This window comes from Pistacia vera, unplaced genomic scaffold (genome assembly GCF_008641045.1).
Source record: "Pistacia vera cultivar Batoury unplaced genomic scaffold, PisVer_v2 Contig78, whole genome shotgun sequence".
In the NCBI taxonomy this organism is placed as follows: Eukaryota; Viridiplantae; Streptophyta; class Magnoliopsida; order Sapindales; family Anacardiaceae; genus Pistacia; species Pistacia vera.
Genome location: NW_022196645.1, coordinates 3,120,259 through 3,147,694, shown reverse-complemented (window position 1 = coordinate 3,147,694; position 27,436 = coordinate 3,120,259). Strand labels below are relative to the sequence as shown.

The 27,436-nt window shown below is 33.0% G+C and overlaps 3 protein-coding genes and 1 pseudogene across 12 annotated transcripts in view; 3 read left to right on the top strand and 1 right to left on the bottom strand.

Moving 5' to 3' along the window:
- The window catches only part of LOC116116678 (cx9C motif-containing protein 4), a 28,076-nt gene extending 20,092 nt beyond the window's left edge, over positions 1–7,984 (bottom strand). The window contains 2 exon segments of the mRNA XM_031402722.1: positions 7,683–7,788; positions 7,854–7,984. Coding sequence (XP_031258582.1) covers positions 7,683–7,768 — 86 coding nt within the window. The 5' untranslated portion in view covers positions 7,769–7,788; positions 7,854–7,984.
- On the top strand, positions 5–5,151 carry LOC116116562 (annotated as a pseudogene).
- Positions 7,985–13,367: 5,383 nt separating the features above from the next.
- Positions 13,368–19,946, top strand: LOC116116570 (protein EI24 homolog). 5 transcript variants are annotated; one of them, XM_031402635.1, is made up of 12 exons: positions 13,368–13,500; positions 13,576–13,641; positions 14,506–14,656; positions 15,046–15,098; positions 16,952–17,080; positions 17,173–17,236; positions 17,425–17,489; positions 17,596–17,678; positions 18,288–18,364; positions 18,478–18,593; positions 19,200–19,309; positions 19,379–19,946. In XM_031402635.1, the coding sequence occupies exons 1-11, from the start codon at positions 13,382–13,384 to the stop codon at positions 19,273–19,275; spliced, it is 999 nt and encodes a 332-aa protein (XP_031258495.1). In that variant the 5' UTR covers positions 13,368–13,381; the 3' UTR covers positions 19,276–19,309; positions 19,379–19,946. The 5 variants fall into 5 exon arrangements, with proteins under 5 accessions (XP_031258495.1, XP_031258494.1, XP_031258493.1 ...); XM_031402634.1 differs by having other exon boundaries at positions 17,425–17,510; positions 19,385–19,946; XM_031402633.1 differs by having other exon boundaries at positions 17,425–17,510; positions 19,379–19,943.
- A 576-nt stretch (positions 19,947–20,522) lies between these two features.
- On the top strand, positions 20,523–23,189 carry LOC116116704 (protein EI24 homolog). 6 transcript variants are annotated; one of them, XM_031402760.1, is made up of 8 exons: positions 20,531–20,741; positions 20,834–20,897; positions 21,086–21,150; positions 21,257–21,339; positions 21,949–22,025; positions 22,139–22,254; positions 22,861–22,970; positions 23,040–23,189. In XM_031402760.1, the coding sequence occupies exons 1-7, from the start codon at positions 20,647–20,649 to the stop codon at positions 22,934–22,936; spliced, it is 576 nt and encodes a 191-aa protein (XP_031258620.1). In that variant the 5' UTR covers positions 20,531–20,646; the 3' UTR covers positions 22,937–22,970; positions 23,040–23,189. The 6 variants fall into 6 exon arrangements, with proteins under 6 accessions (XP_031258621.1, XP_031258620.1, XP_031258619.1 ...); XM_031402759.1 differs by having other exon boundaries at positions 20,543–20,741; positions 21,086–21,171; positions 23,046–23,189; XM_031402758.1 differs by having other exon boundaries at positions 20,553–20,741; positions 21,086–21,171.
- Positions 23,190–27,436: the final 4,247 nt, after the last annotated feature.

Here is a 27,436-nt window from a genome sequence, read left to right as displayed (position 1 = left end):
AATCAAAACAACTTTGCTTCTATGGCTCGAGGGTTTCCGAGAAGCTTGCTGTCTCCACAGAGTCGTCGTTCTTTGCCACAGGTTTGGCATAAAGAACGTGATTTTATTTCACGCTTCTTTAATTGGTTATTTATTGTGTTTGTTTTGCTGTTTTAGGTCGAGAAGCTGATGATTCGAACAGGCAGTGTTTTCTCTTGAATGGTTTATTTTTTTAGGAGGTAATTTGTTTATTGGAGAGTTTAATTGGGTTTTCATCAATTGAGTTTTTTTAGAAACTTTAGTTGTTTGTGATAGGATTTTTGCTTTTCAATTAACCGTTAAAAACTAAAATAGAAGCTTTGTGAGTTCATTGTAATTGGATATATTAAGGTAATGAACTGCTAGTGCAATTTAGTATTTAGTTTTAATTTTTTCTCAAGTGTGGGTTAGAGTGTTGATCTAGTTATTACTTTGAATATTTGGATACTTTTACTCGGAATTCATGTTGTAGTAATAGTTCATCTGGATATCTAATTTAATTAAGAAAACGGGGGAGGATTGTTTTGGGAGGGAACAGATAAAAGTAGGCGAAGACGTCTCTTTATCTGTATGTTTTGTTTGATAAAGAGAAAATGAAGGAAAGGATAAATTTAAAAATAGGTTTGGTCAATCCTTTCATTTATTGAGAGGATTGATTTTGTAACCCAAGAGGGATAGCACTTCCTCTCCTTTCAGTGGATTGAGTTTTCCCTCAGCCCTTTTCTGCAACTGGTCACATTTGTATGTTCACTTCATTTCCAGTTCTGGCTAATTTAGAATGTTCAGTTTGTTAACCAGTTTGAACTTTATTCCATAACATTTAGCCCATTTTCTTTGTAATTTTAGTCACTAACACAATTTTTACTACTCTGCCTTAATTCAGTATTTTTTTCCATTTATGGTAATGCAATTCCTTTCTTGTATATTATTTCTATTCTACGCAATCATGCATTACCAATGCTTTCACTTGTTGATGAACAACACTTTTTGAATCATATCTTGAAAATATGATGGATCTACCACATCTCAATTGTAACCCATGCAGTATATGTGTCCTATACTCGTTTTGACCCCTACATTGCTGTGGATGTTACCTGATCAGTGCTCAAATTTTAGTTCTCAAGAACTTTGCTCAGCTGGTGGTATTTAAAGCTTTATATTCTTACGTTTTGGACTCATACAACTCCTTTATGTAAGTACACTGTATTTATCTTGTCAATTGCTTCATATTCTCCCTCTTTCAAAAATTTTAAAACCATTTTGTTTTAGTTTCTCCACGACACTTGTATGGTACAGTTCATTTTATGGTGGGATTTTGGATAAACATGCATGGTTTCAAATATTTCATGAAGTTAAGTTAGTTGAGTTTCATGTGCAAAGGAAAAAATTTCAGCCCTTGGCATTTTGAACTTCTAGACATTGGGTTTAATTATAAAATTCATTGTTTGTCTATTGCTTTGTCTATAGTTATTATCATATAAGTACATATTTATCATTCCTAGAGCACACTACTAGTTATACTCACTTTTCTTTTTAATTGGCACCAGGTAAAGAGTCACTAATTGTGTCATTAATGCAGGTATTTTGGTTTTACCCACTGTACATTTTCAGCATTATTTCGAGCAATATCTGGTATGTTTTCCTTTGATTTGACCTTGTTTGTTTGTGTTTAAGATTTGTATATTATCTTCATTGTTTTACCTAGTTTACTAAATAATGATTTGAGAGTAGATTGTATATTTTCTTTTGTTTTTAGTTCTATTCATACATTGATGAAGAATAATTATTCCATTTGAAACCTTATCGTTAGATATTTGAAGACTTTTCACTTAAACACCATCTTTGATACTGAGAGACCTCCTATTACTGAAGTCTACCAATTGAAGGGCATAAAGGGCACAACGGGCAGAAGAGTGTTAGGGTGTGAATGACACTAAAGATTGATTGTGCTAGTGGGGTTATTTGATTGTTGTGCTAGTGGGAGTTTTTATTGATTGTGCTAGTGGGGTTAGTTATGGGAACTCCCACTGGCAGGTTTGTTTAGAGGGGATATTTTAGTAGAATCATTAGTATATAAAGTTAGATTAGTCTTGGGAAGGGTTAAGTATTTTCTTCAAGGGTTATCAAGGGAGGTCCCTAGCTCCTCAAATTGCTGGGAAATTATCTTGTTCTTGTGTTTACTTTGCTGTTGATTTGTTTTGTCATTCATTTCTTTCTTATACAGTATTGATTAATATCTTGTGTTTTCCTTGTTATCTGTCTTTTGGTGTTTGTTGGTTGGTTGGATTTGATTCATTTTTGGCAGGGGGTTCCCATCAAATACACAAAGTATTGATCCAAATATAAGCCACCCTCTCACTTTGATCTGATAATTTATTGTACATATTCAAATGTATTGATAAAATATTCATTTATCACAATATTTGTGGAATAGCACGAGATTTTGAGAGTGCACATGATTAATCTTCACCCCTGAACTTGTAAATGAAGGAATTGCATGCTGGCATGCTCTGGGATAGTCAGCTTATGACTAACACGAACCGGTTACTCTTAGGCTAAGCCACCAACTTAAGCCCCACAGTTAGCAATCGATTGCTCTTTTATAATACCTGTATTATATAGTAGCATTTATATCTTTATTTCCTTTTCTTTTATAAAGGGTCGAATCATTTAATTAATTAGTATATCAAATCTCACTTGCCACAAAATACACTTGGTTTTGGAAGTCTAAAATATAAACCTTTGTATGAAAATACGTGCTAAATTCATTGGATTCTCTTTACATATATTGAATAACTAAGACTGAATAACTATTTTGGGTGACTGATGAGAAAAGCTACAGGGTTTATTTGATCAAATGGTTAAAAACTCTTCTAATTCATCAAATAGTTCTATGATTTTAATGGCTTAATCTTTCAAATTTTATTGTTTTTTTTTTTTTTTTTTTGGTAGTGCTGAACATTTATGCTTTACAAATGGCTGTTGTTTTATGGAGGTTAAAAATGCTGATAAAATTGATTAAAAATACTCACTTTTCATTCAAAATTTAGAACTTTTTATGAATATTCCCTTAAAAAAAATTGAATCAATACAACCAGTCTATAAACCATATTTTTGACCTACATCTCTGTCATATCCTTTTGCAAACCTGTTTTGTGTTGTATCTTGAAGGAAACTGTATATTATAATCAATATATCCTATTTTATTAGATCAAAAAATCTGTCAGCAGAAGTATTTAACTTTGCATGTATGTTGTGACATCATAATTAGGAAGGAAGCTGGATATTGGAGTATTTGATCTACTATTTTTCTACCTTCTGTGTTTTCATATCTGTCCATGAATGTCTTATTTGATGTTTATCATTGATTTCTTCCATATTCTTTTAGTCATAATTTCTAATTATCTTTTAAAAATAAAAATTGTGTAATCTAGTACAATGACATTGCTAGTATGGGTTTGCTGCAATGGGAAGATCAAGGCAGACTGTACCAGAACCATCAAGAAAAAATGAGACTTCACAAAATGCAGATCAGAAGGATGACCAATTGACCTAGGGGTACTACTGGTTACAGGCATTTTCTTCAAATAAGCAACTACGTTTTTCCATACAGTGCGTAAAGTTCATATTTTGGATCATTTTTCTGCAGGGTCATGATTGGAATAGGTGAACAAGTTTACTCAGTGCTTCTTTTGAGCTTCTTCTTTTTGGAGGTGAGATATTTTTTACTATAATAATTTTACCTTTCCCTTTTTTTACGTAATAATACAGTGGTAGTCTTATTTCATTCTATTCTTGTGTTTTATAGAGCACATACTTCTTGTAACAGATATGGTATGCTATTGACTTGCAAAACTTACTCTTTTTATGACAATCTTCGTAGTCTTTTGAATCTATGCAGGTTTACGCAACAGGATTTATACCCTACAGGGGAAGGCAGTTAATTTCCTACTTCTAGCTTGGATGTATGCTATTACGTTTCGAGTATGTAGTAAATGTGGACCTGCTGTTTAGTTTTTGTAGTTTCTCTAACTGGATCATAGCTGATTCAGCTTTTGCACTTATTAGGTACAAGTGGAACTTTTCTGAAGTGGGTCTGGACAAAAGGCTTGCTTTTTTGAATCTAACTGGGCATTCTTTGCTGGTTTTGGTATATATATTTTTACTTGCTTCATGTGATTTTGGTTTAACCCTTTTGATATCCTAATCAATTTCATAAACAAATTGTTAGTTCTGTAATTCACATGCCTGTGTTACTGTATGTTGCAGCTCCCCCATTCCTATAGCATAACTTGAGATTCAGTAGTAATGAGGCTTACTGTTAAGAGAGTGAGATTGACCCAATAACTTCATGCAGTGTGGCTAAACTGTGCGAGTGTGACGTTGTATGCAGTAGGTTCCACCTGTAGTCCTTGATGTGCTCCCTCTCACCATGATAAAGGGTTTATAGTCATTTATATTTAACATTTAAGTCAAGGCTTCAATGTTTAGATGTTAATGCTTATCTAGTGTAATAACATTTACCTTGGCTTTATGGTAGCAATATGTTGCTTTTAGAGAAGTGGACATCACCGGAAGAAGTGAATAATAATCTCTCATAATGTGGGAAAGAGTGTCGAGTGTGGTGTCTCATTGTGTTATATGTCTAATGATCTTATTAACGTGTATGAGTGGCTTTTTGCATTATTTCACATGCATGATTATGATGACATATGCAATAGTACTAATCTCTTTAGTGGCATCACAGGAAGCCCTTGTGTTCTTGCTATTTTCTTTTTCTCACCTCTTGTGAGCTACGGAGTCATGGCCATACTATTTCCATTGGTACTGACTTAAACATTCTTCTCCATTGATTTACCAATTTCTTCTTTTTTCTTAAAGATGATACTTGCTTCTTATTTGGTTATATTATGGTACTGATGGATGTGTCTCTCAGTTTGTTCTTACTGCGACAGGCTCCGGAGCAGAAAATTTATTTCTTTAAAAAGAGACAATGGAAAGGTTCCAGACTGGGGAGGCTTCCAATATTTTATGCAGCAGTACTTTGTCGTAAGCTATAACCGATACTATATATCTCTCTCAGAGCATTAACTTCACATTATTTCATTTGATAACTTGCAGAAGGCATCCTGAGTATCATAAATTTATGATATCCCTCCACTTTAAACTAGCTTTTCATGATTTCTGTTGCAACTACCATTTCTGATGGGTTTCCATGTTAAGTGAGTAGTTATCTTGAAGAGATGTTATGATTGTTGTTGACAAAAGCGACTTAATTTATCTAGTGTTCATGACCTCTTGGAACCTATTGAGGTACATTGCATTGGGATGAACTATGAGTGTTCCTAGGATGGTCTATTAAACAGATTAACATCATTTTTTAATTTTCTGAAGTTATACGACATGATGGATGACGCCCGTCAAACAAACATTCTCTCTCTCCTCTCTCTCTCTCTCTCCTCTCTCTCCTCCTCTCGTATATAATATATATATATATATATTATATATATTCACCTGCTTGTATGTATTTAATCAGACCACATGCTTTTCCGTTCAATATTTATATGCTTAATCTACCAGAGGAAACTGGGTTTCTTTTCCTCTTTGTGTAATATTAATATTATCACTAGAGGCTGATGTTGCCTAACGTTGTTGATTTATAGGCTGAGAGTCTTGTCGTTCTTCCACTTCCGCCTGGAATCTCTAAAACAGAAACAAGAAGACAGTAAGACACTCTAAAAGCTGTCTTGACGCTTACCTGATTTATCAACTGTAAGTCAATTAAGTCTGTTGAATGTTGAAGTTTCTGCAAGCTTGGATACCTAACATGTCACTCAATAGTATCAGGTTCAAATCAAATGCTCGGTCAAACAAATCACATATATTCAACAGACATACCGATGTATTATAAGCTCCAATGCTCCAAGAAATTCTGCTGAAATTTCATGTGAGTTGAGCAAATTGTGAAAAAGGTAATCTATAACCGTCAATTTCTTAGCACTGTGTTATAGAATACAGGCTTTGAAAAATGAAGTTAATTTGTAATCATACAATCTCTAGCAATATGCAGGTGTTAATATCCCAAAATTTAACTTCCACATATCTTTGATGCTCATATTTAGGAAATTAACCATGAAATTATGTGGTGTTGATGTTTTTGCCAATTGCAACCTCACCAATGGTATCGAAATATGTTACCTTCTTTGCGGGCGTTACAGGAACCCAAAAAATTACATTTGGGGGTTAAGTGTAATATTCGATGAATAAGGGGACTAAATAAATGTATTTAGAAATTGCATCGAAGGAGAATTTGAAGAATAAGGGAGGCTGAAGGGTGAAATATGAAATTTAGGGGAGAAAATATATTTTTATATAAAATTTAAACTTTTTCTTAGGGCAACTCCACTTTACGTGGGTCTTTTTATCATGATTCAAAAGTTGATTGAATCTATTGATAACGTTACCTCTCAATCCTCATATGTATAGATGGGATTATGATTCAACCCTTGAGGGGACATCATGCACTCAAATTGATTGAACCATCCAATGTTTAATTGTACGTTGCGCATTCTAATATGATTCAATACTTAAAATGTCACACTTATATCATTTACGCATTCTAATATGCATTCAATAACTTAAAATGTCACACTTATATCATTTACCAAATAGGCTAAACATCTGGTCGTTAATTATCAGATTTTTTATCTAAATCTAGTCTTTTTTTGCTAAATCGCACATTATTGGTTAGATCAGCAAGTCGTGCATCATTAAGGCGACTTTTGATTAACCTCAAGTGATGATGGTCGATTGTCAATATTTAGGGTGTTTTTGTTAATTTTTATTGTTTTATGTAAAAAAAGTTTAATTAAATTAAGGAACTTATAAAGTTTAAATAGAACTAAAGTTCAAAAATATTTATTGATTTGAGAATATTAAATAATATATATTTTAGGTAGACTGATAGTCCCTTCTATCAATACTAATGAATTTGTTAATATATAAAATAAAACTTTGTCGTTATTGTATATTCCAAATTAAGATATCAAATCAAGAATAAGATTATGATGAAGAGTTATGAGTTTGTGAAAAAGTTGTATAATCATTACAAATGGGACAGAGATATTAGTTACCTAATCATGGATTCACCATAGGTCAAATAAAATAAAATTTTTTGTTACCCAATAAATATAAATTTTTAAAAATTATTTTTGAATCACAAAACATCTCTTTCAAGTGCTTGAAACTGTTTGGTATATTTTCTGAATATTTTTTTTAACATAATATTAATCAATAAAACCCTAGAGATTTTGAGTGATATTTTATCTAAAGTTTTATTCATATTTTAATTTATTTTTATTTATTTTTCATATTTGAAAATTAATTTTGAAAAAGATCAAAAGACTCCTTTTCAATACATCAAAATACTAATTTTTTTGTCTTTCCATGTAAAACAAGCCATTATCCTAACAAACTTGGCAAAGTATCAGTCAAGTCAATCAGCTTCTCTATATATAACAACATAAAACATCATAAATTCAAAATCCTATTTCAACAGCATCAAAATCTATCCATTGATAACAAAAGATTCTTTTTCTTTTTCTTTTTCTTTTTATATCAAATTTTCAATGAAAACCCAGATGGATGATGGTGAAAAGTTGTACCTTTGAGGGAGAAAGTTGTTTTTGGTGAGACAAGCTTGAATATCGCAAGCCTCTTTCTTGCATGGCTCTTTGGTGGGCTGTGCCATTTTTAACTCGATCTTGCTCCCTGTTAAAAGTTTCTGATTCTCAGAGGAATTTTATAATACGCTTAGCAGCGGTACAGTTTTGTACCTTGAAAGAACCGAACCGAACTAAACTCAACTGTCGGAGCCTCTCGATTTGCCACGTGATTTAACAAACGGATTTTATAGTTTAACCCGTCTGTTTAGTCTTCTTGTATGAACACCCGCGAGTTTCATTCTAACTCATACGTGTTTGATCTTTTTTATAGTGAGTCTAGTTTCAAAAATGTCCTTTTCAACATTTAAATTTATAAAAAAAAAATTCATAAATTTGACCTTAAGAAAATATATTGACCTCTTTAAGATTGGTGATAATTTTGATAAAAACTAAAAAACATTGGCTTCATTTGGTTGCATTTTGGGAATACTACTTTAAGTATTCCCAAAAAAGTTAAACAGTAAAATACCCAAAAACTCACAATATTATTCAATATTATTCAACTTTTTTAAACCCCATAAATTTGTTAATTTAATTAAATACCTCTAAATATTTTTTAAAAAATTACAAAAACACCCCAACAATCCACATTTACCAGATTCCGGCCACCACTGCCAGAAAATGACCGAAATCTGGTAGGATGGTGCACTACCTGCTAAATCTGGCCGGTAGTGGGCCGATCTAGCCTTTTCTGGCCAGATCCACGGTGGATCTAGCCGGAAAAGGCCAGATCTTTGGCCGTAACCAGTCGGTAACAACGGCCAACAAACGGTCGTCGTTGACCATCAACGTCAACGACAAACGTTTGTTGGCCGTTGTTGACGAGCAAATCTGACCAAATTTGGCTGTTAATGGCCAGATCTAGTTGTAGATTTGGCCTTTGCTGACCAGATCCACCATGGATCTAGCCAAAAAATGCCATATCGGCGCACGACCGGCAAGATCCAGCCGGTTATGCGCCGATACGGCGACTCCGACCACCCTCCGGCGATGGTGGCCGACTGTCCGTATTTGAGGGTGGGTTAGGGGTATTTTTGTTAACTTTTAATGCTTTATTATAGGGGGTATTTTGTAAAAAAAACATAGAGGGTATTTTATTAATTTGTAAATCCTACATCGTAATACCCGTCCAATTCAATTTTTTTTTTAACTTTTTTCAAAAAAAATTTCCCAAAAACACAAAATTATAAACCAAACGGAACCATTATTTCTTTTAAACTTAAATAAAGTAATCTAACATTTGTAAAAAAAAATAGGAGTTAAAGGTCGTATTTCTGAGACAAGCAAATACTCACTAAAAAAAGACACCCACAGGAATTAGAATTGTATTTGCTCATTACCAGAAGGACAAATACATGGATAAAAAAACCCTAGTTTTGTTAAAACAAAATCGAGACATAAGATTATTTTTTAGAAATTAGTTTCTTTTAAAATCTAGAGATTTAAGGAGTTTGTATATGGACTTTAAATATATATATATATTTTTTTAATACAATAGATGAACTATTTTACCAATTAATATTTTTTTTTATATATAGTTGTTAATTTATTTTTAAGAATTAGTATAAAATCCGAAATTAGAAAAAAAGTTGATTCCATTACTTACCAAAATTGTTTTTACATATTATTTAAGGGTCACTTGTTTTAATACAAAATAATTTTTAATACATCTTATTCTGCAACGTAAGGTCAACTTTAATCTCTTCTTTAAGCCCATTGGAGAAAATGCCCATGAGTAACTCATCTCCTACCTCCTTCAATGGTGCAGCGTGAGCTTCAAATTGCTCACAGAATTCCGTTACAGTTCTTGTTTGCCTCAACACCACCAGAGCTTCAAAGGCTGACCCCTTAAATGATGGACGGAATCTATCGATGATTGCCGATTTGAAGGATGCCCAGGACAATATCGATGAATGTGAATCCATCCACTGATACCAGTTTAAGGCTCGGCCCTCCATACATACGACGACTGCCTCCACCTTTTCCTCCTCCTCATATCGGTTGATGGCGAAATAGAGATCAACTTTGAATGTCTACCCATACGGGTCCTCCCCATTAAACACCGATAACTCCAATTTCTTGATTATCCTTTCTTCGCTATTGACCTCTTCTTTCCCAAATCGATTCTGATCTCTATTACTTTCCCCTCCTAAGTTTCTCGAAATCGTTCCCTTGTTTTTTCCACTACTATGATTGATCTCCCTTTCATCCTTCAATCTCATCCACTCCCTGAGCTCAAGAAGATATCCCTTCAGACTTCCCATGTCCTCCTTGAGATTTCCCAGATCTTCCATCACCGAGCTCATAGCTTTTTTAAACGTACCCATCTCCTTTTCTATACCATCCATTTTGTTCTCCATTTTTGTTTTTACCATACCCCAACGAGGCTCTGATACCAATTTGTTACAGACCTCACTCAATGAAACAATTCCAATCAAAAAGTTCACCCAAACAAGCAGTTCATCAATCATAGATTAATAAGAGTAATCCAAATACTTGCATTGAATTTAAAGGAAAAACAGTACAGCAATATAGAAGCAATAGGATAAAAGAAAACAGATGCTAGCAATTCGAGGAGCTAGTAGCCACGATATACTTGTTATTAATGGCTGGCCTATTAGGAATCAATGAGTATGAATATAGAGGACAAAACCGAGATTGTTCATGAGGCTAATAAGGCTGAAAACGAACAAATGTTTAGCCCCTGAAGCCATAAACCTTTGACAAGTAATCAAGAGACAACATCTTTCTTACTCATCAATAGGTCCTTTAGTTGACATGCACCCTAACGGCACAGACTCACATTAACAAACACTCTGGCCGCTGAAGGTCTTAGAAGCACAGAACTAACCAACTGCATTGATGTATCAACACATCAAATGCAGTCAATTGCGGTCTTTCCAAAGACTCTCAGTGCCAAAAACTCATCCTTTCAATGTCACCCTCAACATAGTCCTTCACTAACAAAGTGAAATAGAACTCCAAATTTGACTTGGAGGAACCCATATTTCTGTACTGAAAGTACAATCACTTCATACCAACAAAGGCCACAAATTTTACAATTCTCTCCAACAAAATTAACATTCCTATTTCTTTATTGAAAAATCATAACATTGAACTCATGATCATAGGTTGTGACACTAGGAAAAAGAAAAATTACTTATTTTGATGAATATTACGTATAAAAAGATTAAAAAATAAATACATTTTTCAATACATCAAAATACTAATTTTTTTGTCTTTCCATGTAAAACAAGCCATTATCCTAACAAACTTGGCAAAGTATCAGTCAAGTCAATCAGCTTCTCTATATATAACAACATAAAACATCATAAATTCAAAATCCTATTTCAACAGCATCAAAATCTATCCATTGATAACAAAAGATTCTTTTTCTTTTTCTTTTTCTTTTTATATCAAATTTTCAATGAAAACCCAGATGGATGATGGTGAAAAGTTGTACCTTTGAGGGAGGAAGTTGTTTTTGGTGAGACAAGCTTGAATATCGCAAGCCTCTTTCTTGCATGGCTCTTTGGTGGGCTGTGCCATTTTTAACTCGATCTTGCTCCCTGTTAAAAGTTTCTGATTCTCAGAGGAGTTTTATAAAAATACGCTTTGCAGCGGTACAGTTTTGTACCTTGAAATAACCGAACCGAACTAAACTCAACTGTCGGAGCCTCTCGATTTGCCACGTGATTTAACAAACGGATTTTATAGTTTAACCCGTCTGTGTAGTCTTTTTGTATGAACACCCGCGAGTTTCATTCTAACTCATACGTGTTTGATCTTTTTTATAGTGAGTCTAGTTTCAAAAAATTCTGTTCAACTTTAAATTATATAAAAAAAATTCATAAATTTGACCTTAAGAAATATATTGACCTCTTTAAATGTGGTGTAATTTTGATAAAAACAAAACATTGGCTTCATTGGTTGCATTTTGGGAATACTACTTTAGTATTCCAAAAAGTTAAACAGTAAAATACCCAAACTCACAATATATTCAATATTATTCAACTTTTTTAAACCCCATAAATTTGTTAATTTAATTAAATACCCTAAATATTTTTAAAAAATTACAAACCCCAACAATCCACATTTACCAGATTCCGGCCACCACTGCCAAAATGACGAAATGGTAGGATGGCACTACCTGCTAATCTGGCCGGTAGTGGGCCGATCTAGCCTTTTGGCCAGATCCACGGTGATCGTCCGGAAAAAGGCCAGATCTTTGGCGGACCAGTCGGTAACAACGGCCAACAAACGGTCGTCGTTGACCTCACGTCAACGACAACGTTTGTTGGCCGTGTTGACGAGCAAATCTGACCAAATTTGGCTGTAATGGCCAGATCTAGTGTAGATTGGCCTTTGCGACCGATCCACATGGATCTAGCCAAAAAATGCCATATCGGCCACGACGGCAAGATCCAGCCGGTATGCGCCGTACGGCGACTCCGACCACCCTCCGGCGATGGGGCCGCTGTCCGTATTTGAGGGTGGGTTGGGTATTTTTGTTAACTTTTAAGTTATTATAGGGGTATTTGTAAAAAAAACATAGGGGTATTTTATTAATTTGTAATCCTACAGTATTACCCGTCCAATTCAATTTTTTTTTTAACTTTTTTCAAAAATTTCCCAAAACACACATTGTGAACCAACGGACCATTATTTCTTTAAACTTAAATAAAGTAATCTAACATTTGTAAAAAAATAGGAGTTAAAGTCGTATTTCTGAGACAAGCAAATACTCACTAAAAAAGACCCCCCCAGGAAAGAATTGTATTTGCTCATTACCAGAAGGCACAATACATGGATAAAAAAACCCTAGTTTTGTTAAAACAAATCGAGACATAGATTATTTTTTAGAAATTAGTTTCTTTAAAATCTAGAGATTTAAGGAGTTTGTATATGACTTTAAATATATAATATATTTTTTTAATACATAGATGAACTATTTTACCAATTAATATTTTTTTTATATATAGTTGTTAATTTATTTTTAAGATTAGTATAAAATCCGAAATTAGAAAAAAAGTTGATTCCATTACTTACCAAAATTGTTTTTACATATTATTTAAGGGTCACTTGTTTTAATACAAAATAATTTTTAATACATTTATTTTGCTAATGCTTGACAATATCTTCTAAAATTAATATATAATCCCAAACTCTAGTTATACAGTATTTAAATTATTTGTTATTAGAAAGATATCAAATACCATAAAATAATTTCAAAGTTTAAATTGTTGTATTTTATATTTCTAAATATAAAATTTTGATGTGAATATTGTTTTTTTTTTAAACTAAAAGAGTTAAGATTACAAAAAATATAATTTTTTTTTTCCTTTTGTACACTTTAATAATTACAATAATATTTATTCTTGATCAAGAACAACTTCTTTAATTTTTCTTAAAATAATTTCTAAAAGAACACAATCGTTATGTAATTAAAATTAAGCAAATTTACTCTTAACTAGTTTAATCTCCAATTAATTAATAAGTTTAATTAACTAATAAAATAGGCCTTTTTCCTTAAAAAATACAAAATAATATCCACGTGGCCCAATCAAAACCCAAGACATTGATTCAAAATTGAAGTAAGCTAAAAGCTTTCTTCAATGTGTCTGGCTGAAAAATTTCCGATGGAAAATTCAACATTAATAAATCTTCTGAAATCAAAATCAAAACAAGCTTTGCTTCAATGGCTCGACGGTTTCCGAGAAGCTTGCTGTCTCCACAGAGTCGTCGTTCTTTGCCACAGGTTTGGCATAAAGAAGCGTGATTTTATTTCACGCTTCTTTAATTGGTTATTTATTTGTTTGTTTTGCTGTTTTAGGTCGAGAAAGCTGATGATTCGAACAGGGCAGTGTTTTCTCTTGAATGGGTTTATTTTTTTAGGAAGGTAATTTGTTTATTGGAGAGTTTAATTGGGTTTTCATCAATTGAGTTTTTTTAGAAACTTTAGTTGTTTGTGATAGGATTTTTGCTTTTCAATTAACCATTAAAATGACTAAAAATAGAAGCTTTGTGAGTTCATTGTAATTGGATATAATTAAGGGTAATGATACTGCTAGTGCAATTTAGTATTTAGTTTTAATTTTTTCTCAAGTGTGGGTTAGAGTGTTGATCTAGTTATTACTTTGAATATTTGGATACTTTTACTCGGAATTCATGTTGTAGTTAATAGTTGCATCTGGATATCTAATTTAATTAAGAAAACGGGGGAGGATTGTTTTGGGAGGGAAAAGATAAAAGTAGGCGAAGACGTCTCTTTATCTGTATGTTTGTTTGATAAAGAAGAAAATGAAGGAAAGGAATAAATTTAAAAATAGGTTTGGTCAATCCTTTCATTTATTGAGAGGATTGATTTTGTTAAACCCAAGAGGGATAGCACTTCCTCCTCTCTTATCAGTGGATTGAGTTTTCCCTCAGCCCTTTTCTGCAACTGGTCACATTTGTATGTTCACTTCATATCCAGTTCTGGCTAATTTAAGAATGTTCAGTTTGTTGAACCGGAGTTTGAACTTTATTCCCATAACATTTAGCCCATTTTCTTTGTAATTTTAGTCACTAACACAAATTTTAATTTACTCTGCCTTAATTTAGTATTTTTTCCATTTATAGTCATGCAATTCCTTTCTTGTATATTTATTTCTACGCAATCATTCATGTACCAATGCTTTCACTTGTTGATGAACAACACTTTTTGAATCATATCTTGAACAATATGATGGATCTGACCACATCTCAATTGTAACCCATGCAGTATATGTGTCCTATACTCTGTTATGACCCCTACATTGCTGTGGATGTTACCTGATCAGTGCTCAAAGTTTAGTTCTCAAGAACTTTGCTCAGCTGGTGGTATTTTAAAGCTTTATTCATTCTTACGTTTTGGACTCATACAACTCCTTTATGTAAGTACACTGTATTTATCTTGTCAATTGCTTCATATTCTCACTCTTTCAAAAATTTTAAAACCATTTGTTTTAGTTTCTCCACGACACTTGTATGGTATTCAGTTCATTTTATGGTGGGATTTTGGATAAACATGCATGGTTTCAAATATTTCATGAAGTTAAGTTAGTTGAGTTTCATGTGCAAAGGAAAAAATTTCAACCCTTGGCATTTTTGAACTTCTAGACATTGGGTTTAATTATAAAATTTCATTGTTGGTCTATTGCTTTGTTCTATATTTATTATCATATAAGTACATATTTATCATTCCTAGAGCACACTACTAGTTATACTCACTTTTCTGTTTAATTGGCACCAGGGAAAGTCACTAATTGTGTCATTAATGCAGGTATTTTGGTTTTACCCACTGTACATTTTCAGCATTATTCTGAGCAATATCTGGTATGTTTTCCTTCGATTTGACCTTGTTTGTTGTGTTTAAGATTTGTATATTATCTTCATTGTTTTACCTAGTTTACTATAATAATGATTTGAGAGTAGATTGGTATATTTTCTTGTGTTTTTAGTTCTATTCATACATTGATGAAGAATAATAGTATTCCATTTGAAACCTTATCGTTAGATATTTGAAGACTTCTCACTTAAACACCGTCTTTGATACTGACAGACCTCCTATTACTGAAGTCTACCAATTGAAGGGGCATAAAGGGCACAACGGGCAGAAGAGTGTTAGGGGTGTGAATGAGCACTAAAGATTGATTGTGCTAGTGGGAGTTAGTTTGATTGATTGTGCTAGTGGGAGTTAGTTTGATTGATTGTGCTAGTGGGAGTTAGTTATGGGAATCTCCACTTGGCAGGTTTGTTTAGAGGGGGATATTTTAGTAGAATCATTAGTATATAAAGTTAGGATTAGTCTTGGGGAAGGGTTAAGTATTTTCTTCAAGGGTTATCAAGGGAGGTCCCTAACTCCTCAAATTGCTGGGAAATTATCTTGTTCTTGTGTTTACTTTGCTGTTGATTTTGGTTTGTCATTCATTTCTCTTCTTAATACAGTATTGATTAATATCAGATTGTGTTTTCCTTGTTATCTGTCTTTTGGGTGTTTGTTGGTTGGTTGGATTTGATTCATTTTTGGCAGGGGGTTCCCATCAAATACACAAAGTATTGATCCAAATATAAGCCACCCTCTCACTTTGATCTGATAATTTATTGTACAATATTCAAGTGTATTGATAAAATATTCATTTATCACAATATTTGTGGAATAGCACGAGATTTTGAGAAGTACACATGATTAATCTTCACCCCTGAACTTGTAAATGAAGGAATTGCATGCTGGCATGCTCTGGGATAGTCAGCTTATGACTAACAGTGAACCGGTTACTCTTAGGCTAAAGCCACCAACTTAAGCCCACAGTTAGCAATCGATTGCTCTTTTATAATACCTGTATTATATAGTAGCATTTATATCTTTATTTCCTTTTTCTTTTATAAAGGGTCGAGAATTTCATTTAATTAATTAAGTATATCAAATCTCACTTGCCACAAAATACACTTGGTTTTGGAAGTCTAAAATATAAACCTTTGTATGAAAATACGTGCTAAATTCATTGGATTCTCTTTACATATATTAAATAACTAAGACTGAATAACTATTTTGGGTGACTGATGAGAAAAGCTACAGGGTTTATTTGATCAAATGGTTAAAAACTCTTCTAATTCATCAAATAGTTCTATGATTTTAATGGCTTAATCTTTCAAATTTTAGTGTTTTTTTTTTTTTTTTTTTTTTTTTGGTAGTGCTGAACATTTATGCTTTACAAATGGTTGTTTGTTTATGGAGGTTAAAATATGCATGAATAAATTGATTAAAAATACTCAACTTTTCATTCAAAATTTAGAACTTTTATGAATATTCCCTTAAAAAAAAATTGAATCAATACAACCAGTCTATAAACCATATTTTGTGACCTACATCTCTGTCATTATCCATTTTGCAAACCTTGTTTGTGTTGTATCTTGAAGGAAACTGTATGTTATAATCAATATATCCTTATTTTATTAGATCAAAAAATCTGTCAGCAGAAGTATTTTAACTTTGCATGTATGTTGTGACATCATAATTAGGAAGGAAGCTGGATATTGGAGTATTTGATCTACTATTTACTTCTACCTTCTGTGTTTTCATATTCTGTCATGAATGTCTTATTTGATGTTTATCATTGATTTCTTCCATATTCTTTTAGTCATAATTTCTAATTATCTTTTAAAAATAAAAAATTGTGATAATCTAGGTACAATGACATTGCTAAGTATGGGTTTGCTGCAATGGGAAGATCAAGGCAGACTGTACCAGAACCATCAAGAAAAAATGAGACTTCACAAAATGCAGATCAGAAGGATAGACCAATTGACCTAGGAGGGTACTACTGGTTACAGGCATTTATCTTCAAATAAGCAACTACGTTTTCCATACAGTGCGTAAAGTTCATATTTTGGATCATTTTTTCTGCAGGGTCATGATTGGACTAGGTGAACAAGTTTACTCGGTGCTTCTTTTGAGCTTCTTCTTTTTGGAGGTGAGATATTTTTTACTATATAAATTTTACCTCTCCCTTTTTTTACTTAATAATACAGTGGTAGTCTTATTTCATTCTATTCATGTGTTTATAGAGCACATACTTCTTGTAACAGATATGGTATGCTATTGACTTGCAAAACTTACTCTTTTTATGACAATCTTCGTAGTCTTTTGAATCTTATGCAGGTTTACGCAACAGGATTTATACCCTACATTGGGAAGGCAGTTAATTTCCTACTTCTAGCTTGGATGTATGCCTATTACTGTTTCGAGTATGTAGTAAATGTGGACCTGCTGTTTAGTTTTTGTAGTTTCTCTTAACTGGATCATAGCTGATTCAGCTTTTGCACTTATTAGGTACAAGTGGAACTTTTCTGAAGTGGGTCTGGACAAAAGGCTTGACTTTTTTGAATCTAACTGGGCATTCTTTGCTGGTTTTGGTAATATATATTTTACTTGCTTCATGTGATTTTGGTTTAACCCTTTTGATATCCTAATCAATTTCATATAACAAATTAGTTAGTTCTGTAGATTCACATGGCCTGTGTTACTGTATCTTGCAGCTCCCCCAATTCCTATAGCATAACTTGAGATTCAGTAGTAATGAGGCTTAACTGTTAAGAGAGTGAGATTGACCCAGTAAACTTCATGCACTGTGGCTAAACTGTGCGAGTGTGACGTTGTATGCAGTAGGTTCCACCATGTAGTCCTTAGTGTGCTCCCTCCCACCATGATAAAGGGTTTATAGTCATTTATATTTAACATTGAAGTCAAGGCTTCAATGTTTAGATGTTAATGCTTATCTAGTGTAATAACAGTTACCTTGGCTTTTATGGTAGCAAATGTTGCTTTTAGAGAAGTGGACATCACCGGAAGAAGTGAATAATAATCTCTCATAATGTGGGAAAGAGTGATCTGAGTGTGGTGTCTCATTGTGTTATATGCCTAATGATCTTATTAACATGTTATGAGTGGCTTTTTTGCATTATTTTACATGCATGATTATGATGACATATGCAATAATACTAATCTCTTTAGTGGCATCACAGGAAGCCCTTGTGTTCTTGCTATTTTCTTTTTCTCACCTCTTGTGAGCTACGGAGTCATGGCCATACTATTTCCATTGGTACTGACTTAAACATTCTTCCCCATTGATTTACCAATTTCTTCTTTTTTCTTAAAGATGATACTTGCTTCTATTTTGGTTATATTTATGGTACTGATGGATGTGTCTCTCAGTTTGTTCTTACTGCGACGGGCTCCGGAGCAGAAGAATTTATTTCTTTAAAAAGAAGACAATGGAAAGGTTCCAGACTGGGGAGGCTTCCAATATTTTATGCAGCAGATACTTTGTCGTAAGCTATAACCGATACTATATATCTCTCTCAGAGCATTAACTTCACATTATTTCATTTGATAAACTTGCAGAAGGCATCCTTGAGTATCATAAATTTATGATATCCGCCTCACTTTAAACTAGCTTTTCATGATTTCTGTTGCAACTACCATTTCTGATGGGTTTCCATGTTAAAGTGAGTAGTTATCTTGAAGAGATGTTATGATTGTTGGTGACAAAAGCGACTTAATTTATCTAGGTTTCATGACCTCTTGGAACCTATTGAGGTACATTGCATTGGGGATGAACTATGAGTGTTCCTAGGAATGGTCTATTAAACAGATTAACATCATTTATTTAATTTTCTGAAGGTTAATACGACATGATGGATGACGCCCGTCAAACAAACATTCTCTCTCTCTCTCTCTCTCTCTCTCTCTCTCTCTCTCGCTATATATATATATATATATTCACCGGCTTGTATGTATTTTATCAGACACATGCTTTTCCGTTCAATTAATTTATATGCTTAATCTACCAGAGGAAACTGGGTTTCTTTTTCCTCTTTTGTTAATATTAATATTATCACTAGAGGCTGATGTTGCCTAACGTTGTTGATTTATAGGCTGAGAGTCTTGTCGTTCTTCCACTTCCGCCTGGAATCTCTAAAACAGAAACAAGAAGACAGTAAGACACTCTAAAAAGCTGTCTTGACGCTTACCTGATTTATCAACTGTAAGTCAATTAAGTCTGTTGAATGTTGAAGTTTCTGCAAGCTTGGATACCTAACATGTCACTCAATAGTATCAGGTTCAAATCAAATGCTCGGTCAAACAAATCACATATATTCAACAGGACGATACCGATGTATTATAAGCTCCAATGCTCCAAGAAATTCTGCTGAAATTTCATGTGAGTTGAGCAAAATTGTGAAAAAGGTAATCTATAACCTGTCAATTTCTTAGCACTGTGTGTATAGAAGTACAGGCTTTGAAAAATGAAGTTAATTTGTACATAATACAATCCTGAGCAATATGCAGGTGTTAATATCCCAAAATTTAACTTCCACATATCTTTGATGCTCATATTTAGGAAATTAACCATGAAATTATGTGGTGTTGATGTTTTTGCCAATTGCAAGCCTCACCAATGGTATCGGAATAGTGTTACCTTCTTTGCGGGCGTTAGCAGGAACCCAAAAAATTACATTTGGGGGTTAAGTGTAATATTTGATGAATAAGGGGACTAACTTTAAAAAATGTAGTTAGGAAATTGCATCGAAGGGAGAATTTGAAGAATAAGGGAGGCTGAAGGGTGAAATATGAAATTTAGGGGAGAAAATATATTTTTATATAAAATTTAAACTTTTTCTTAGGGCAACTCCACTTTACGTGGGTCTTTTTATCATGATTCAAAAGTTGATTGAATCTATTGATAACGTTACCTCTCAATCCTCCTATGTATAGATGGGATTATGATTCAACCCTTGAGGGGACATCATGCACTCAAATTGATTGAACCATGATCCAATAGTTTAATTGTTGTGCTGAACATTTATGCTTTACAAATGGTTGTTTGTTTATGGAGGTTAAAATATGCATGAATAAATTGATTAAAAATACTCAACTTTTCATTCAAAATTTAGAACTTTTATGAATATTCCCTTAAAAAAAAATTGAATCAATACAACCAGTCTATAAACCATATTTTGTGACCTACATCTCTGTCATTATCCATTTTGCAAACCTTGTTTGTGTTGTATCTTGAAGGAAACTGTATGTTATAATCAATATATCCTTATTTTATTAGATCAAAAAATCTGTCAGCAGAAGTGTTTTAACTTTGCAGGTATGTTGTGACATCATAATTAGGAAGGAAGCTGGATATTGGAGTATTTGATCTACTATTTACTTCTACCTTCTGTGTTTTCATATTCTGTCATGAATGTCTTATTTGATGTTTATCATTGATTTCTTCCATATTCTTTTAGTCATAATTTCTAATTATCTTTTAAAAATAAAAAATTGTGATAATCTAGGTACAATGACATTGCTAAGTATGGGTTTGCTGCAATGGGAAGATCAAGGCAGACTGTACCAGAACCATCAAGAAAAAATGAGACTTCACAAAATGCAGATCAGAAGGATAGACCAATTGACCTAGGAGGGTACTACTGGTTACAGGCATTTATCTTCAAATAAGCAACTACGTTTTCCATACAGTGCGTAAAGTTCATATTTTGGATCATTTTTTCTGCAGGGTCATGATTGGACTAGGTGAACAAGTTTACTCGGTGCTTCTTTTGAGCTTCTTCTTTTTGGAGGTGAGATATTTTTTACTATATAAATTTTACCTCTCCCTTTTTTTACTTAATAATACAGTGGTAGTCTTATTTCATTCTATTCTTGTGTTTATAGAGCACATACTTCTTGTAACAGATATGGTATGCTATTGACTTGCAAAACTTACTCTTTTTATGACAATCTTCGTAGTCTTTTGAATCTTATGCAGGTTTACGCAACAGGATTTATACCCTACATTGGGAAGGCAGTTAATTTCCTACTTCTAGCTTGGATGTATGCCTATTACTGTTTCGAGTATGTAGTAAATGTGGACCTGCTGTTTAGTTTTTGTAGTTTCTCTTAACTGGATCATAGCTGATTCAGCTTTTGCACTTATTAGGTACAAGTGGAACTTTTCTGAAGTGGGTCTGGACAAAAGGCTTGACTTTTTTGAATCTAACTGGGCATTCTTTGCTGGTTTTGGTAATATATATTTTACTTGCTTCATGTGATTTTGGTTTAACCCTTTTGATATCCTAATCAATTTCACATAACAAATTAGTTAGTTCTGTAGATTCACATGGCCTGTGTTACTGTATGTTGCAGCTCCCCCAATTCCTATAGCATAACTTGAGATTCAGTAGTAATGAGGCTTAACTGTTAAGAGAGTGAGATTGACCCAATAAACTTCATGCAGTGTGGCTAAACTGTGCGAGTGTGACGTTGTATGCAGTAGGTTCCACCATGTAGTCCTTGATGTGCTCCCTCTCACCATGATAAAGGGTTTATAGTCATTTATATTTAACATTGAAGTCAAGGCTTCAATGTTTAGATGTTAATGCTTATCTAGTGTAATAACAGTTACCTTGGCTTTTATGGTAGCAAATATTGCTTTTAGAGAAGCTGACATCACCGGAAGAAGTGAATAATAATCTCTCATAATGTGGGAAAGAGTGATCTGAGTGTGGTGTCTCATTGTGTTATATGTCTAATGATCTTATTAACGTGTTATGAGTGGCTTTTTTGCATTATTTTACATGCATGATTATGATGACATATGCAATAGTACTAATCTCTTTAGTGGCATCACAGGAAGCCCTTGTGTTCTTGCTATTTTCTTTTTCTCACCTCTTGTGAGCTACGGAGTCATGGCCATACTATTTCCATTGGTACTGACTTAAACATTCTTCTCCATTGATTTACCAATTTCTTCTTTTTTCTTAAAGATGATACTTGCTTCTATTTTGGTTATATTTATGGTACTGATGGATGTGTCTCTCAGTTTGTTCTTACTGCGACGGGCTCCGGAGCAGAAGAATTTATTTCTTTAAAAAGAAGACAATGGAAAGGTTCCAGACTGGGGAGGCTTCCAATATTTTATGCAGCAGATACTTTGTCGTAAGCTATAACCGATACTATATATCTCTCTCAGAGCATTAACTTCACATTATTTCATTTGATAAACTTGCAGAAGGCATCCTTGAGTATCATAAATTTATGATATCCGCCTCACTTTAAACTAGCTTTTCATGATTTCTGTTGCAACTACCATTTCTGATGGGTTTCCATGTTAAAGTGAGTAGTTATCTTGAAGAGATGTTATGATTGTTGGTGACAAAAGCGACTTAATTTATCTAGGTTTCATGACCTCTTGGAACCTATTGAGGTACATTGCATTGGGGATGAACTATGAGTGTTCCTAGGAATGGTCTATTAAACAGATTAACATCATTTATTTAATTTTCTGAAGGTTAATACGACATGATGGATGACGCCCGTCAAACAAACATTCTCTCTCTCTCTCTCTCTCTCTCTCTCTCTCTCTCTCGCTATATATATATATATATATTCACCGGCTTGTATGTATTTTATCAGACACATGCTTTTCCGTTCAATTAATTTATATGCTTAATCTACCAGAGGAAACTGGGTTTCTTTTTCCTCTTTTGTTAATATTAATATTATCACTAGAGGCTGATGTTGCCTAACGTTGTTGATTTATAGGCTGAGAGTCTTGTCGTTCTTCCACTTCCGCCTGGAATCTCTAAAACAGAAACAAGAAGACAGTAAGACACTCTAAAAAGCTGTCTTGACGCTTACCTGATTTATCAACTGTAAGTCAATTAAGTCTGTTGAATGTTGAAGTTTCTGCAAGCTTGGATACCTAACATGTCACTCAGTAGTATCAGGTTCAAATCAAATGCTCGGTCAAACAAATCACATATATTCAACAGGACGATACCGATGTATTATAAGCTCCAATGCTCCAAGAAATTCTGCTGAAATTTCATGTGAGTTGAGCAAAATTGTGAAAAAGGTAATCTATAACCTGTCAATTTCGTAGCACTGTGTGTATAGAAATACAGGCTTTGAAAAATGAAGTTAATTTGTACATAATACAATCCTGAGCAATATGCAGGTGTTAATATTCCAAAATTTAACTTCCACATATCTTTGATGCTCATATTTAGGAATTTAACCATGAAATTATGTGGTGTTGACGTTTTTGCCAATTGCAAGCCTCACCAATGGTATCGGAATAGTGTTATCTTCTTTGCGGGCGTTAGCAGGAACCCAAAAAATTACATTTGGGGGTTAAGTGTAATATTTGATGAATAAGGGGACTAACTTTAAAAAATGTAGTTAGGAAATTGCATCGAAGGGAGAATTTGACGAATAAGGGAGGCTGAAGGGTGAAATATGAAATTTAGGGGAGAAAATATATTTTTATATAAAATTTAAACTTTTTCCTAGGGCAACTCCACTTTACGTGGGTCTTTTTATCATGATTCAAAAGTTGATTGAATCTATTGATAACGTTACCTCTCAATCCTCCTATGTATAGATGGGATTATGATTCAACCCTTGAGGGGATATCATGCACTCAAATTGATTTAACCATGATCCAATAGTTTAATTGTACGGTTACGTATTCTAATATGCATTCAATAACTTAAAATGTCACACTTATATCATTTACCAAACATTTAGTCATCAATTATCAGATTTTTTATCATAGATCTAGTCTTTTTTGGCTAAATCAACATATTATTGGTTAGAATCAGCAAGTCGTGCATCATTAAGGCGACTTTAGATTATCCTCAAGTGATGATAGTCGATTATTAATATTTAATGAGTAAATGAGAGTGTTTTTGTTAATTTTTATTGTTTTATTGTAAGAGAAATTTAATTAAATTAACAAATTTGTAAAGTTTAAAAATAATTAAAAGAATATATTAGATTTTGAGAATATTAAAATAAATATATATTTTAGGTAGACTGTTAGTAAAATAGGATAAGAATTGGAAAACAATCACTGATCTATCAAATATTAATGAAATTGTTAATATTATAAAATATAAATTTTGTCGTTATTGTATATTCCAAATTAAGATACCAAATCAAGAATAAGATTATGTTGAGAGAGTTATGAGTTTGTGAAAAAAGTTGTATAATCATTACAACTGGGACAGAAGATTAGTTACCTAATCATGATTCACCATAGGTCAAATAATAATAAAATTATTTTGTTACCCAATAAATATTAAATTCTTAAAAATTATTTTTTGAATCACAAAATAAAACTCTCATTCAGAATACTTGAAACTGTTTGGTATATTTTCTGAATATTTTTTCAACATAATAATTAATCAATAAAACCCTAGAGATTTTGAGTGATATTTTATCTAAAGTTATTATTCATATTTTACTTTTCATATTTAAAAATTAATTTTGAAAAAGATAGAAAAGACTCCAAAAAAAAAAAAAAAAATTTAAATATAATTTGATAGCTGTGGAAATCCACGCGCTTTTCCTTTACAACCAAAGACGCAATTACTACTCTAATCATTGGTGCACGTGAAACGCGTATTCCCCAATAACACATTAACAAACAAATGAATCCTAGCCCTCCTTCCCCCTCACAGTAACACCTCCGTGATCATCTCCACTTCAAGGTTTGACGAATCTTCAAGATCCCGTCCCTAATGTCATAAATTACATATTCTCACTCGTAAATTAACATTATTGCTTTTCTCTCAAAATAACTTTTACATCTCAATTTTTTCTCAAATAACACCTAAAAGATTCCAACCAAGCCAAGAATCTGGCCCAATTCCAATTCCAATACCACCATTAACATCCCCTTATCATCCTCACCAGAACCTCATATTTTTTTGCCCGATTGCACCTCGATAAGGTATCGGAATTTAGCTGGAAAGAGGTGACAAAATGTGAAAACCTAAGGGAGAGGCGGTGACTATCGACAAGCAATTACAGCCGACGATGTTAGGGGTTTTGGTGGGGGGAAGCCGGTGATGCTATTGGTGGTTTTGGGGGTGGTTTTCAGTGTCGGGACTTGCCAGAATTTGGATGAAACTCTGATTGACACTAAAAGCGACGACCAACGATTGGGGGGTTCAATCAGATGGGGAGGTTAAGAGTTTTGATATAGGGGTTGAGAGGATTGTAATGGTGGTGTCAGGAGGGGTCGATTATGCTGGGACCTGAAATCGTCAATGAGGTGAATTTGAGAAGTGAAGGGTTATTTTGAAATTTTTATCTTTGAAATGATCATTTTACCCTTGTAAGTGTTAGAACAATTATCTGCTAATTTAAGGGTGAAAATCTGTAATTTGTGAAACCAGGGGTTCGCCAAACCTTGGGTGGGAAAATGTCGTTTACTCCCACTTCAAACAATTCAATTCCGGCCTTCCATTTTCCATCATCACAATCAATACCATTTTTTTCCGAAATTTTTTCTCATAAATCCAACGAAGTAAATAATGTCATATAAGGATGAAATTAACCTAATATTATACCTAGGTCGGACACATAAATTTGAAATGATGTGATAAATAACATGAAACAATGACATAACATGATACTGTACATGTTAACAAATTTCATTCTAAAAAAAGGAATAATGCTAGCTTTATATCATCTTTTACACAATTTTCATTATATCATGATATGGCATATCACAAATTTTTAATTATTTTAAATTTTTAATACCATAATAAAATTATTATTAGTAAAATGGTCATGGTGCAATGAAAATAGTGTAAAGGGTGGTGTAAAGGTAGCATTACTCTAAAAAGAAAGTCTTTTATATGATGAATGTATATACAACTGAGCAATGAGATTATACACCACGTCAATCAAAATAACATAAACACACCCTCGTTAACCAATTATAAGTGCATTTGTTAAGATATCCCAATTTTTATTTTTATTTTCTTAAATTAAATTTATTTATATATTAATATTTTATCGATATTCTAGGACATGTTTGGCTTATTATTTCTGCCCATATTCTCAATTCTATTCTCCAAATAATGTTTGGCACATTATTCCAAAAATATTAGCTTATTTTTTTAATTATTTTTAGACCCCATAAGGTTATTAATTTCATTAAATACCCCCTAAAAAAAAGTTTAAAAATTAACAAAAACACCCCCACGACCTATACTTGCCAGATTCCGGCAACCACCGTCGGTGGTAGCCGGAATCTGTACAACGACCTACCTATCGACTAGAAATGGCTTAAAGTTCACCGTCTGGCCGTCAGCAACGGCCAAATCTTGGCTGTCGTTGACCAAAAAGACAGTCATATCTTTGGCCGTCGCTGACTTCTTTTGATATTTTTCGGTCGTCGACGGAAATATTTAGCCGTAGATCTGGCCTTTTCCGAGTAGATCCGTGGTGGATCTGGCCGGAAAAAGCCATAGCGACACGTTACGACACAGATCCGACCGATCTGAGTCGTAACGAAATTTTTTGACCAGATTCCGGCGGTAGTGGTCAGAATCTGGCACTGCAGTGATGAGTGTGTTTTTGTCATTTTATATATTAGGGTGTTTAATTAAATTAGCAAACCTAGGGGCTTTTTCATAAATTTTTAAATTTTACCTCGTAATACTCCTCTATCCAACTATCCAATATTATTCTCAAAATCATATCCAAAATAATAAAATAAACGCACCCCTAGAGTTTAGTATTTTCCCTTTATTCATATAGAGAAGTCAAATACATGTACTTAGTATTTTAAAAAAGTAATTACTTTTTATTTTATTTATTAGTAAATCAATTTCAAAATTTAACTTTTTCTTGCGCAAATTGCGGAGCAGTGGAACAGTCATCGATGAACAAAATTGTCAGTGGCGGTAGGTTATTTTTATATTAAATTACGAATAATTTTATTTAATTTGTATTAACTTTTCTTAAGAAGAATGTGTGAAAGTAGTATTTTGTCTCTAATAAACTGAATGGTGGTAAAATAATAATAAAAATAATAATTTTCCTAATGTTTTACCTAATTAATTCAGGCCCCTTATGTTTTGATAATTTTTTGAAATTTTGTAAAAATCTATAACATAAATTCTATGACTCTTGCATGAATATAATCCCTTTAGAAAACAAAATTATAGTTTTGATTTCTTATTTTATAATTCATGTTTTAGTAGTACAGTATTAGGATTTCAATTCATATTTTAGTAATATTAGAATTTCAATACATTTCAATTGCCTACTTTTGAAATTGATAAAAGATTGTTTCTTAGAACCAGCAAAAGTGAGTGTT